This window comes from Erythranthe guttata, chromosome 1 (genome assembly GCF_056151865.1).
Source record: "Erythranthe guttata isolate IM_541 chromosome 1, IM_541, whole genome shotgun sequence".
Taxonomy (NCBI): Eukaryota; Viridiplantae; Streptophyta; class Magnoliopsida; order Lamiales; family Phrymaceae; genus Erythranthe; species Erythranthe guttata.
This window is the reverse complement of record NC_142533.1, coordinates 486,009-499,095: the sequence shown is the minus strand read 5'-3', so window position 1 is coordinate 499,095 and position 13,087 is coordinate 486,009. Positions and strand designations below refer to the sequence as shown.

At 36.8% G+C, this 13,087-nt stretch overlaps 3 protein-coding genes across 4 annotated transcripts; 1 reads left to right on the top strand and 2 right to left on the bottom strand.

Moving 5' to 3' along the window:
- Window positions 1-40: 40 nt before the first annotated feature.
- Window positions 41-3,973, bottom strand: LOC105952381 (conserved oligomeric Golgi complex component-related / COG complex component-like protein). The gene is made up of 12 exons (XM_012975926.2): window positions 3,760-3,973; window positions 3,524-3,676; window positions 2,739-2,887; window positions 2,550-2,627; window positions 2,349-2,442; window positions 2,203-2,277; window positions 1,783-2,079; window positions 1,401-1,468; window positions 1,260-1,314; window positions 973-1,111; window positions 690-874; window positions 41-576 (listed from the first exon to the last, which is right to left on the bottom strand). Exons 1-12 carry the CDS (start codon window positions 3,895-3,897, stop codon window positions 241-243), a joined length of 1,767 nt encoding a protein of 588 aa, XP_012831380.1. The 5' UTR covers window positions 3,898-3,973; the 3' UTR covers window positions 41-240.
- A 206-nt stretch (window positions 3,974-4,179) lies between these two features.
- Window positions 4,180-7,280, bottom strand: LOC105952392 (kinase with adenine nucleotide alpha hydrolases-like domain-containing protein). Its single transcript, XM_012975937.2, has 8 exons — window positions 6,892-7,280; window positions 6,711-6,802; window positions 6,506-6,627; window positions 6,216-6,419; window positions 5,954-6,122; window positions 5,787-5,876; window positions 5,261-5,689; window positions 4,180-5,034 (listed from the first exon to the last, which is right to left on the bottom strand). The coding sequence occupies exons 1-8, from the start codon at window positions 7,043-7,045 to the stop codon at window positions 4,315-4,317; spliced, it is 1,980 nt and encodes a 659-aa protein (XP_012831391.2). The 5' UTR covers window positions 7,046-7,280; the 3' UTR covers window positions 4,180-4,314.
- Window positions 7,281-7,451: 171 nt separating this feature from the next.
- LOC105977224 (Cyclophilin-like peptidyl-prolyl cis-trans isomerase family protein) lies at window positions 7,452-11,076 on the top strand. Of its 2 annotated transcripts, XM_088813743.1 has the most exons (9): window positions 7,452-7,852; window positions 8,171-8,349; window positions 8,450-8,551; window positions 8,896-8,993; window positions 9,104-9,242; window positions 9,376-9,595; window positions 9,928-10,160; window positions 10,543-10,671; window positions 10,756-11,076. In XM_088813743.1, exons 1-9 carry the CDS (start codon window positions 7,633-7,635, stop codon window positions 10,894-10,896), a joined length of 1,461 nt encoding a protein of 486 aa, XP_088669869.1. In that variant the 5' UTR covers window positions 7,452-7,632; the 3' UTR covers window positions 10,897-11,076. The 2 variants fall into 2 exon arrangements, with proteins under 2 accessions (XP_088669869.1, XP_088669842.1); XM_088813716.1 differs by having other exon boundaries at window positions 7,463-7,852; window positions 10,543-11,076.
- Window positions 11,077-13,087: the final 2,011 nt, after the last annotated feature.

Sequence of the window (13,087 nt, the reverse complement as noted above, 5' to 3'; positions counted from 1 at the left end):
TGATTCTATTTAGAGATTTTGAGGAACAAAAAGCGAAATATAAAAAAAAAATATATGCTGTGAAGATAAATTACTACACCGGGCCATTACATAACTCAAAGCAGTCAAAAATCTATGTAAGTTTCACCACAAGACCAGGCAAAATTATTACATCTCATCTGAACAAAATAAAGATAAGTGTTATAATTACAATAAATTGAAACTGTATGGAGGCTTGTATTTGTATATCTAAGGATGATTTCATGATACTGGTGATTTTTTAGTATCATCTTCACTTGTTGCTTTCTGCTCTTCCTTTTGTGGACTCGTGATATTATTCTGTTCTTTCTCCTCCAGGTTGGCACTTGCAGTTCGTTCGATATTATGCGGGACCCCATTTTCGGAAACAGGCTGATTACCACCGTTCTCCAATACATTTTTGGTAGCTACATTAAGAGCAGGTTTCGGTAATTCTCTTGCAGGTGAAGTTGCTAATAATCGTCCAATTCCATCGAATAAATTTGTAGCATCTGTTATCAGAGGAGCTCCACCTGGGTAACATCGACCGAAGCATGTCGCAGAATGTGGAAAAACAACCTGCATTTTGAACAAAAATCGAGTATTTAATATAGAGATTTGTTACTTGACTTATACGAAGAACAGAGCCAACTATTGCTTCTGAAGATAGACAAATTTGTAAGACATGTTACCTCAATAAATGCCTGGCAAAGTTTAAGGAAAAGTACAGACTCGTTGGTTTTCAGCATCCTAGTGGTGTTGTATCTTAGTAAAGAATCGGACACAGCCTGCAAACCCTTGACTAATTCTTGAGCGATTAGATTTTTCAAACTTATTGGAGCACAAGGGCGTAGTTCATTCATCGCCGCAGATACACCTGAAACCAGCAGACGGGAAAATGCAATAAACCTAAGTAATTATAATTTCACTAATCAAAGTACATGGCAAAAAAGAGAAATGAATTTTCAAGTTCACCATTGATAAAAACAGCAAGAGGTGGATGTTCCATTAGATTTGAAGGAGGAGTGACATCGTCTTGACTTTCTTCACCGAAACTATTGGCAGGGAAGCCAACTGATGGCAGTGGGACCCATCGATGAGAATCCAAGACTAACTGGATTAATAAATAAAAAGTATACGTGTCGTAAATCTTCAGCCAGGAATAAATAATTTTGCTGTAGGAGGATCATAGCGATCGAATACGCCTAACAGAAAAGCAAGATGGAATTGTAAAACTCAATGCATTGCAGTAATTCACATACCTGAAAATTCTCAACAGCTGTGGTCATATTCTTCGAAAATAAATTGAGCACTGCTCTGTAGAAACAAACATATCCAGAATGAAAACATGCCAAATGACTAATGAATTACAAAGATACTTTAAATGGCCTATATATATTTACTCTTCAAAAAGAGGTGGCAGCAGTCCTCGAAAATCCAAACCAACCCATCCAAGGCCCATAGCACAATACTGTAAACCAAAACCAGAGGAAAAACAAATCATTAAATTTTAAATTACAAATATGTTTGTCATATGAAAACAAACAAAAACAGCACAACAAGCAACATTCATACCGACACGAAGCTAAAACTAAAGAGGAAATATTCAACCCTCATTAGGAGAGTTGGTACCTTGACTATTACGGTCAAGGTTTAGGATTCGAACCTACTTTCCCATTTGAGGTAAATTTTTATTTATTTTTGGGGTTGGTTTTTTTTTTTTTTTTTTTTTGTGTGTGTGTGGGGGGGGGGGGGGGGAGTACATATCTGATAACTGATTCTCACCATGCACTGATCCAGAATATTTGACAAGGATCCACCGTCACTTATACTCGGAAGCATCAATTTAAGAGTCTTCAGATGCAATGTAATCTGATGCATGGCCCAGTCAAAGAGAAGGCCACCATCATAATTTTCTTCATTCCCTGATGTGTCATCGGCAAATATGGCTCGATATTGGTTAACAACATCAAAAAGATGCATTCTGTGACAATTTACCATCCCTTTCAGATACTCGTAAGGATTTCTCTGATCTAAATCGTCAAGTATTCCAGTAAGCCAGGCTTCACGGCATCTTAGAAACTGAAAACCAGACAAGCATCATGGATCAGAAAGTTACACCTTAAAAGATGTACTGACTGGGGAATACAAAAACCACGATGAAATAAAATCCTATTCACATACTAAGCACAAAATTTTAACTACCTGTAGGCGCATTTCATACTCACTGAAAACTCCTATTCGGCGTAAATATCCAATTAAGCGAAGGCATTCTGGTAACTGCAAGCGAAATGGTGAAAATTGTTCAATCACATTACAGCAATGTGCTTAATTTGAAACAAGACCAGTACCTGAATGTTAGATCTAAGTTTCTGGAGAAGCTGAAAAAGAAGAGACTGGGTAGTCTGCCGAACTTCTGCAGCTAGAGCCTGAATCACAGGAATTCTTTTTTTGAAAGAGAAACAGAAAATAGTGCCTCAATAAATGCGTCGAGCAGGTCTACACATGAAAAAGATAACATGCTGTTATGAGAACCATGGCAGAAAACTCACTTTGGATGCATCGTAGTAAGCTTTGCAACAAATGCTTCCAGGTCAAGAGCTTCATCATAATTTCCGTTTCTCACACACCTGGATAAATATGCTATCTAATCATTCTTTCAGAAACTTTAAGCTGTATTTAAAGACAATATATGGTATCAGGTAACTGAAGAAGCATATAAATAAGTTGGGGAAATGTACGTTTCCATGAGTTGAGGAATTTCAAGCAAATCAAGCAAAGTACTATGATTTGCTAGTAGTGTTTGGTTCATCTTTCTTTTCTCCAGAATATCTTCGGCGGAATCAACAAACTCAGTGCAGCCAGATGTTAGCTTCGGAATTTCAGCTATCTGCAGAAGAGGGCAAACATCTATTAATCTACATGACTTTACTAATGACACAAGCACAACAAAGAAACAAATAAAAACTATTGTTATACGGTGTTATTGTGTGGTACTATCTTCAAGAGTCTAGCCTCGAAATTCAACCCTATGCTTTAATGATCCCAGTCTTTGCATTCAAAGATTTCAGCTTTTATAACGTTACTTAACTAATTGCATTCAGATATAAGAATGCAAATGCACTCTCCCTTTATTAGAACTACAAAATGGCAAAAGAAAACCCTATTTCCACGTTACACCCCAAAACAATCAAAGTAGAAATGCATGAGTTTCGAAATCCAAAAACCTGCTAAAGAAAATGACAAAGCTACAACAATTATTGGGCTCCTGAACTTAATAGTAAATTCAACATTTCTTATCCTTATTGAAGGCTATAACTGAACCTTCAAAATCACAATTTACAATGTGTGGATTTTTTTCCATCTATTTTTCACTAGAGCAGCTTAACATTAACAATTCATAAATATACATACAAAGACTATGCCAGACCCAGCTAAATAGTACCTCAAATCAAATTATATATAAAAAATAAAAATAAAAATAAAAATAAAAAAAAAAGACGAGAATAGTCAAATTAAGATTTACCAGAGACTCCAGATGCTTGTCAATTGAAGAAACCTCCTCTCGGATCTCGAGCAAGGCATCCGCCGCCGCAATGAATGCGCGATAATTCCCCACCGCCACCTCCTGCATCTGCCGCCGTATTCTCTCCGCATCTACTTTCAGCAATTCCGGTTCCTTAGACAAAAAAAAAAACACAAACATTGCCTCAAATTTAAACACCAGACACATAATCAAGCAATATCGGACTGCACGAATACCTTATGGAGGCGATCGAGAGTGAACGAGAGGAGTTCGGACACGTAGGGCTGCTGCGCGGCGGAGGCAAGAGGAAGAAGATTCGACATCTCCGTGTACGCATCGGAGCTGGCCGTATGTTCTGGCGACGCCATTGCCATTTTTTAATTCCAGACTTTCGATCGATCTCTGTTGGAGATCTATGAAGCCGGGGGTTTTATCTGACTCTAGTGAGAGTTTTCAGTGGGCCGATACGATATTTTCAATAATATAAGGTTCGTTTTGAAATTTTCAAAAAAGCCATATTGCTCACCTGAAGTTTGTGATATTGCATTTCGGCCCCTTCAGGTTTTTTATTTTTTTACTTCCCACTTTTTATTATTTGAATCGTTTTCTTTTTTTGAATGTCCAAAGTGATCAAGAAATAGTGAAGTACCATATGGTTGGATATTTAAAGAAGATATTCCTCATCATAATCAACTAGTTCAATGCATGTTTTACTAGTAATTACAAATTTAAGAAGAAGATTAAGTAAAAATTGCAACAACTAGTTGAAATTTTCTAGAGGAGTCGATGATCTACGAGATCGTATGCCACTGGCCTAACCCACACTTCATTCCGAGTTCTTTAAGCCTATTAAGCTCCGGCAGTATCTCCTTACCAAGATCAGGCCTATCTTTCTTTCTCAGCTCGGCACATTTCAATCCCAGTTTCGCAAATCCGAGCGCCTCTTCGACCGGCCAATCAGGAACCGTTGGATCAAGCAAATCTGCAAACACTCCTTTCTCTATAGCCCTTTCGACATGATGAGTCAGCCCCATCGGTGGCCTAGCCGTGATTATTTGCAACAAAACCACACCGAAAGAATATATATCCGATTTAGTCCCTAATTTCCCCGTTTGTTGATACTCCGGATCTATGTAGCAAAATGTGCCCGCCGCTGATGTCATGTGGTATTGAGTCACGATGTCAGCAACCGAAGGTGGGACCAATCGAGCCAAGCCTACGTCGCTAATCTTGCACGTGTAATGATGATCCAATAGAATATTCCCTGGCTTTAGGTCGCGGTGCACGAGCGGCTCGGGTTTGGTTTGGTGGAGGAAAAGAAGCCCCGTTGCTATATCGGCTGCGATCTTGAAGCGAACCCCCCATGGAATTGGAGGGGTGTTGCCTTTTCGAAATAGACGATCCTCTAAGCTTCCGTTGTCCATGAATTCGTACACTAGGCATCCGTATTCCGGACATGCTCCCATTAGGAGTACCATGTTTGGATGTCTTATGCAGCTTAGGACTTCAACCTATACAAGAATGTAATAACAAGGACACAATTATAACCATTAAATCGGTACTATTTTGACTACAAATATGATTTTGACCATTTTCAATCTGAAATTGGCAAAAATTTGCAGTCCTTTGAGTTGACTTTCTAATTCGACTTGAATCAGCTAGATTGGATGTCAGGGGATATAGATTATACAAAAAAGAAAAGAAAAGAAAAAAAAAATAGTGATAATGTTCAAATACCTCTTGTTGGAATTGCTTTCTTCCTTGAGCAGCATCAGCTCTGAGTAATTTAATGGCGACCGGAGTATGGTCGAGTTTGCCTTTAAAAACGGGGCCGTAACCACCTTCCCCGATTTTCATGGAATTCGATAAGTTATCGGTAGCTATTTGAATTTCCTCTATGGTGTATTTTCTGTAACGAACGTCGCTGTTTGACAATACGTCAAGAGCTCGATTCTTATCTTCTGATTCCCTCTTTGCTTTCATCTCTGCATGCTTTCTTCTCTGCGTTTCCTTCTCAGCTATCTTTTGAGCTTTTTCCGCTGCTTCAATGGCTGCTCTGCATTTTGCTTTTTCCATCTCCACAAGTGCGAGGGCCGCCTCTTCAGCTAAACGGGCCTGCTCAAATCTGTTCACTTCATCCATCTTCATTTGTTTAAGTTCGTCGACCTAAATGTGTAACAAACATATATAAAACGTTAAACATTGTCTTATTTTTACGAAAAATTAAAATATCATCATATTCATCAGAAATTAATTAACTTACCCTTTGTTGAGCTGAAGCTGCATCTTTGCAAGCTGTGTTGTACATGTTCATCGTTTGCTCCACCTCTAGCTTTAGTCTTACAACTTCGTTCTGCCGTTTATTCAGGTCATAAAAATATGATATTGAACACGAAATTAAATTCTTGAATATAAAAATAATTGGCTTACATCTGCTTTTTTATTGTCTACAGTTTCCACTCTTGTGATATCCATTGATTGAAGGTCGAAACTGTCCCAATGATCCGTCGGACTATCGAACAAAGAATTTCTAAGCGATCTATTCTGAGTCTCTTGATGGAGTTGATCATTGTTCTTTTCCCCCTTTACACGAGGTGGCCTTTTTTTTCGAATTTAGTGAGAAAGGAAACGAAATTTCATTAAAAAAAAAAAAAAAAAAAAAACGAAAAGTCGAGTTAACATTGTTAATTACTTGCTTCCATCTTCTTCTTGTTCAGAATGACTAAAGTTGATGAGATGTGCCAGTGGAGATGGCAACTTAGGAGGAATCGGACTCGCTTGATCTTGTCGTACAGCTGGCCTTATCGATTGTGCCTTGCCTTTTGCTATTACATATACGGAACAAAAATCGGGAGCTGCCTTGTTTACCAATGTCGGCACATCATGTGTCCAAAATCTGCAGCACATAAAAAAAATAAAAAAAATTATGTTCATGTCATCACATTATTATTAATTAGGATTCTAGAGAGAGAGAGAGAGTACCTTAAGAGGTGGTTCCTTGATGAGGCACCAAGAACAATATTGGTGACATGTTTTTTGTTGATGTAGTCTAAAATTGTAGTATGTACTTCGTTGCCTTGTAGAACTTCTTCATGAACTATTGTCTGCAAAAATTTCAAATACAAATTAAAAAAAAATTTAAAAAATATTAAGCCACATATATTTGAAAATATAATGTTTTTCTAACCCCTTTACGAGCAAAATAAGCACGATAACGGGAGAAGATATCGTCCACATTTCCACCGTTAGCCTCCACATGAGAACCACCATTCCAACCGTCTAATTAAAACAGACGCGAAATTTATTAGAAAAAAGAAAAAAACAGAAAAGGAGAGCAAGAAAATCGCATAACGGGTAAAAATAGCTACGTTTGGTCTTGACATGGATTAAAATGAGGTTTTTGTTAGATACAAGCAGATTTTCGACGGCCCATCTAATGGTCAAGGTGCTGCGCCTGTCCTTGTCAACGGCCACCGCGACGGTGGGATTAAGGATGTCTTGTGAAACTTGGCCGGATAACATTTTTGTCACAATTATATGTTGTTGTGTGAGTAGAGTATCCGATGTTGTTTCATCGTCTTTGGTGGTGGTGCGATGAGGCTAACACGGCTAGTGCTGCGACTTTTCGACCACCGTTCCCGCCACCATGGCATATGTTTATTACGATCAATTTTCTTGCAAGAAGTTTCCGGATGAAAAATGGGAGAAAAGAAAAGAGACACAGATGTATGATACTTCTAAGTTTAACAAACATAACAAACTTTTTTTTTGGAAACATATACTAATTTTATCACACTTTCTTGTCCATTAAAAATCATGTATTCATATTCACTCTCTTATTTATAATTTATTCATGATTTTTTCAATATTTAATTAACAAAATTACTATAAAATAAGAGACCAATATTTACTCCTTCCCCCCCCCCCTAAGGTATATTTACTCCTGAACCGCGTCGTTTTTGAATCAAACAATTTTCACTTCAGAACTCCCCCAATTGAAACCCTAAAACAGCCGAGCTTTACCCTCAATCACAGATTACAACAGCAATAAATCCTGACTGTAATCGACGAAATTTTTACCACAGTACTTCAATTGGAGTTCATAGAAGATGTCGACGATTTACGTATTGGAGCCGCCGACGAAGGGGAAGGTGATAATAACGACGTCGTACGGTCCACTGGACATCGAGCTCTGGCCCAAGGAGGCGCCCAAAGCCGTCCGCAACTTCGTACAGCTGTGCCTCGAAGGCTACTACGACGACACCGTTTTCCACCGCGTCATTAAGTCATTTCTTGTTCAAGGAGGTGATCCCACCGGCACCGGTGAAGGTATAATCATTTAAAGTCATTATTATGAAATTTCAGACTATGAACTTAGGCAGTGTTTAATTAGCATAAGAATTTTCTTTGAATACAATGCACAAAAAAAAAGGTGGTGTATTTTATACTGTACATGAATCATGATGCTTCAACTTCGGTTTTATATGCTAAATTTAATATGGTTCGACTTCTTACAGTGGTATTATAAATTTCCCTTCAACATGGAAATCATGATATTTTGGAAGTACTTTTATGATCCTTTAATCGATTCATGAATCTAGTACTTTGCATTTTTCATTGACATGTTCATTTATATTATATGTACAGGTGGTCAGAGTATATATGGCGGTGTTTTTCCCGATGAATTTCATTCTCGTCTAAGATTCAAGCACAGGGGTTTGCTTGCATGTGCGAGTGCTGGCACACCTAATACAAATGGCAGTCAGTTCTTTATGACCTTGGATCGTTGTGACTGGCTTGACAAGAAGCATACGATATTTGGAAAAGTAATAATACCCCACCCAAGACACTTATGTTTATCTCTACATTTGATTAATTGCCTTCTGGATTTTACATAACATTTAATTTTTTTTTGTTTTTTCGCAGGTAACTGGAGATTCAATATATAATCTGTTACAGTTAGGTGAAGTAGAGACTGGTAAAGATGATAGGCCTCTGGACCCACTTCCAAAAATACTTTCAGTTGAGGTATCAGTTTGTTATTGTTCAATAATTTAATATTTGTATATACTTGCAAACTGTTGATTTCCAGTTGTATTTTTTCAAGCATTTAAGAGTTAAAACATTTAATTGACTTGCTTCATGCCCTCAGTTGCCTCAAGTGGAATGTATTATTTATCCTTTTCTGTACGATTAGGAGTTCATCTGCTTATCCTAATGTTAGTAGGTTTTGTGACCGATGGTATCAAAATGTAGAAGATGATGTATATATATGCATACATGGCCTTCCCAAGACTTCTATTACTTCATCACGCAAGCCTGTGTACTTGATACTTTGGTGCGTAGTTTTAATCTTGAAGCTGCTAATTTAGGTGTTATGGAATCCGTTTGATGACATCATCCCAAGGAGAATGCAGGCAAAGTCTTTACCATCATTGGAAAATAAAGAAACAAAGCAGAAGGTTACCAAGTAGGTTTCCTTGTTTCATTTTTATGTGAAGTATAGTTATTCTCTCAGTGATACTACTTTTTTTTTTATGTGGCTGATAAGTTAATGAATGCTTCTGATTTGGTGTACAGAAAGTTGAACTTGCTTTCATTTGGAGAAGAAGCTGAAGAAGAGGAGAAGGAACTCGCAGCTGTCAGTACTAGAATAAGAAGTAGTCATGATGTTTTGAATGACCCCCGTCTCCTGAAGGAAGACCTTGACAATGATCTGGTAATGATGCGTAATTATTTTAGATTACTGTTATTCTCTTAGAAGTTGAAATTCTTGATATGTATAAAAAATTCAAGTGCATGAGAAAAAACTATCGATATAATGTTAGTAAATGTTCAACTTATTTGTGCAGAACTCAGCTCAAGGCCAAAAATCAAAGGATGCGCAATTAATGGTGAGAGAAGCTCTAAGCTCAAAGAAAGAGCATCGAGAAGAATTAGGAGGTGGATTATCTGAGTCTCCTGATAATAGTGATGAAGATGACGGTAACTTCGATGCGCGAATGCGGCAGCAGATACTAAAAAGAAGAAAAGAGCTTGGGGACCTACCAAATAAGAAAGAGTTGCCTGATGGTGAGCCTTAAGCTCTTACAACTAGATAAGTAAATGTCTTTTGTAGCATATTATGGTCGGAGATGCTTCAGTGTCCAATATTTTTACTTGGAAGGCCAAGTTGACGGTGTTGCTGGTCTGAGTGGGTTTATTTCTTTCCTGACCTTCAATGCTGATTCAGCTTGTCAGTTCCTCAGCTCCAAAGCTTTTTGAATTTTTTTCTGTCTTTTGAAATAGCAGATGGGTATCTGCATTAGAAGTGTGCCTTTGTTTATTCTTTACTCAATATTTTCTCCTGTATAACTGGACATTCATCCTTCTAATCTTCTAAACCTCATTATTTTCATGGGCAGCGAATGTAGGTTCACGGAAACGCACAGGATCTCCACCAAGGTCAAATGTGGACAACCGTGATGAAAGGCCAAAAGCGACTAAATTGTCGTTGAAGAAAAAAGGAATAGGCTCCGAAGCCAGGGCTGAACGTATGGCTAATGCAGACGCTGATTTACAGTTGCTTGGAGAAGCAGAACGAGAAAGACAGCTGCAGAAGCAGAAACGACGCAGGCGTCAGGGGCAAGAAGATGAGGTATGGTTTAGAATCTACATTATGTGTAGAAATTGGGGAATGCTTTCCTCAGTATTTTATCCTTCTCAGTTATGATTGATAGAAGTGAAATTTCCCGTGATATCCAATATGTGTGAATAAATATATTAGAGGTGTGAACCAATAGTTGTTTAAAAGAAATGCTCAAGCTGGATGCTGTAAGGTAGTGATTATGAGAACTAAATAATGATTCTATTCAATATGGCACTATCAATGATGCAAATATACAGCAGAGGCAAGTTAGATACTGGTCTGAATTTTTTTTCCTGGATAGAATGTGTAATTATACGCCGTCTTACTTTTGCTAGGTTGTTTAATTTATAAATTGGTAAGTTTCTTATCATAGTATTTATGTGGGTTGTAGATTCTAGCGAAACTTCAGAATTTTAAGTCGGCCGTCTCAGCCAAAGCTGAAGGATCAAGTGGTGCTAAGGATGAGGATTTGTCAGATTGGATGGCAGTTGAGCTAAAGTTTGCTCCTGAGCATGGCAAGGTAATATTTTATTTATTGCATGTAGGTTTTGGACTATTCTACAGAAACACGGAAATTAACACCGTGTTTTGTACGATTCCACAGAATAATATGTCACGAAGTAACGATCCGAATGACTACGTAGTGCATGACCCTCTTCTGGAGAAAGGAAAAGAGAAGTTCAACAAAATGCAGGCAAAGGAAAAGCGCAGACAACGAGAATGGGCCGGAAAGTCTCTTACTTGAACTAATTTAAGCTTCTTAAAATAAACATTTGAAAACAGCTGCTCGCACAATTTTCCGAACGAAGGTTAAGTTTTTCAGAGTATCAGCCTCGTTTGTGTTTATGCTCATGGACTGTGCAAGATGTACACATATACGCCATCCATTTGACATGTTAAATACCTATTTAATACTGTTTGTGCATATGATTTTATATGTTTTTTAGATAGTTGCTAATGCAAGATTTCGCAGCTTGAATATTGTCTCTCCTCCAGTTATATTATATACACCAGCAGCCATGTGGCGATTTTGTCACAACATGAATGTAAGGTTAGTTATTATTCTCTTTACCACATCATTCGCTGTGATAGAATAGTTCTTGAATGATTGACGATATTCTCGAGTTTCTTCAACTTTTTTAATTTAAATTTTTTTTTTTGATAAAATGGATTTGTGACTGTATATATATAAAAAAATCCTAAATTTTTTTATATATTTAATTTTTTTTTTTATCAGACACTATTCTAAGTTTCGGATATTATTCAAACTCATTTTGAGACTCGGAGTTTATTTAATTGCGGTGTCACATGATATTGAATTAAAGAAGAGGGCAGAATCTGGATCACGAACTTGGCAGAATGCACATGGTTTTCGTTGACTATATGATGTCTGTCAAATATATATATATATAGTTGATAGCTGTTGCCGCGTAGAGCAAAGAACATACTCTCAAATCTCAATACAGCATATGTCTGGAAAAGCATATAGCAATAAGCAATTTGGTCTCCACTTGGAATCACCATTTCGAAATGCGCATTTGAGTTTGTTCAAATTGTAGAAATTCATAGGAAGGAGTGAAAACTTTGACTTTTCATTTCGTAATTGGAAATTGGTTTGTTAACAATTTGTTGGAATTGGCTTCTTTTAAACATTTTTTTTTTTCATTATCCACGTTTTTAATTTAAACTAGAAGAGACCAAACATACGATGTGTTTCAGCTTAGAAAATTTGCTACTGCCCAATTGACGGGCATCTAGGAAGAAAAAAAATGGGTCAAATCAACGTTCATATCAATCAAACATTGTTTAAGGAGTACCGCAAGAGATGTTCAGCGGTTGGAGGAAGTAAACTTGTGTCAATTGACCAGCGTTCGATTTTTTTTTTCAACAGTTGCTAAGCCGGGCTTATTATATATGATTAGCGTAGTGTACTTACGTCTCTCGTATGATTTGTGAATTATTATATACGAGAGTGTAGTTCTTCTTAATCAAACTTCCTCAATTCCTCTAATTTTCATTTTTGAAAACTAGTATTTTCTTCCCTTCATTTTTTGTAATCATTGTCTAACGGTCTCTGAATATAATAAAATACTATTTAATTGGAGTGCTGATAACTATATACTCGGATCAAATTTCACATCAAATAAGATGTCAAAGCTGTTTTTTGACTTTTAAAGTAGGCTGTGCCTGTAGTAATATGTTGGGAACATCGGAATCAGCTGTTGAAAAATGAAGCAGAGGTTTCTGTTTTATGTATTCCACTTTTGTTGACTACTCACCCCCCTCTTTCCCATTTGTCTCTTGCATTATTATTTCTCTCCAAACAATATCTTTACAATTTATATAAATTTTGCAATTACCAAATTGATAATATTTAAACCTAACTCAAGTAACAATGCATCGAAAACGTAAAAAGTTTGCAAGCTATTATACGAGAATATGTTTAGTCAATGCACCTATATAGTTAGTTGGCTATGAATTTTTTCATTCGTCCGAATATTAAGGAGTTACTGTGATTTAATCTAAATTAATCCAAACCATCAATCTAATGGCCTAAATTTATTGAAAAATAATAATATCTAAATGTTTATTGCAAACATAAAATTTTATTTTGATAATTTTGTGATGAAAAGTTGTGATTTTGTAAAGATTATTAAAAAAGAATAGATTATTTAATTATATTGCACCAATTTCAAAATTAATAGTCCTAATTAATAGAAAAGAAAAGGAAAAGAAAAAAGAAAGAAAAATAGGGAAAAAAAAATAGAAAGAACCAGAGCTATAAAACTAATCTCTCTCCAAAGTCACCGTCTTTAACCCCCTAAAGAGTAAAGACCCCACCTCCCATCTCGATTATCTTCTCCTCGAAACTTCCTCAATCCCAATACCGTGTTCACACCAATCCCACACGTTTTCTTTCTGTATCTATAATATAT

Coding starts and splice junctions, on each gene's coding strand:
- LOC105952381 (XM_012975926.2), bottom strand. CDS start 3,897: ATGGCAATGGCGTCGCCAGAACATACGGCCAGCTCCGATGCGTACACG. Junction 2,080..2,202: donor AGTATGAAATGCGCCTACAG/GTAGTTAAAATT, acceptor TCTGGTTTTCAG/TTTCTAAGATGCCGTGAAGC. Junction 1,112..1,259: donor CAGCTGTTGAGAATTTTCAG/GTATGTGAATTA, acceptor TTATTAATCCAG/TTAGTCTTGGATTCTCATCG.
- LOC105952392 (XM_012975937.2), bottom strand. CDS start 7,045: ATGTTATCCGGCCAAGTTTCACAAGACATCCTTAATCCCACCGTCGCG. Junction 6,803..6,891: donor AATCCATGTCAAGACCAAAC/GTAGCTATTTTT, acceptor TGTTTTAATTAG/ACGGTTGGAATGGTGGTTCT. Junction 6,628..6,710: donor CTTATTTTGCTCGTAAAGGG/GTTAGAAAAACA, acceptor AAATTTTTGCAG/ACAATAGTTCATGAAGAAGT.
- LOC105977224 (XM_088813716.1), top strand. CDS start 7,633: ATGTCGACGATTTACGTATTGGAGCCGCCGACGAAGGGGAAGGTGATA. Junction 8,552..8,895: donor CAAAAATACTTTCAGTTGAG/GTATCAGTTTGT, acceptor CTGCTAATTTAG/GTGTTATGGAATCCGTTTGA. Junction 9,596..9,927: donor TAAGAAAGAGTTGCCTGATG/GTGAGCCTTAAG, acceptor TTTCATGGGCAG/CGAATGTAGGTTCACGGAAA.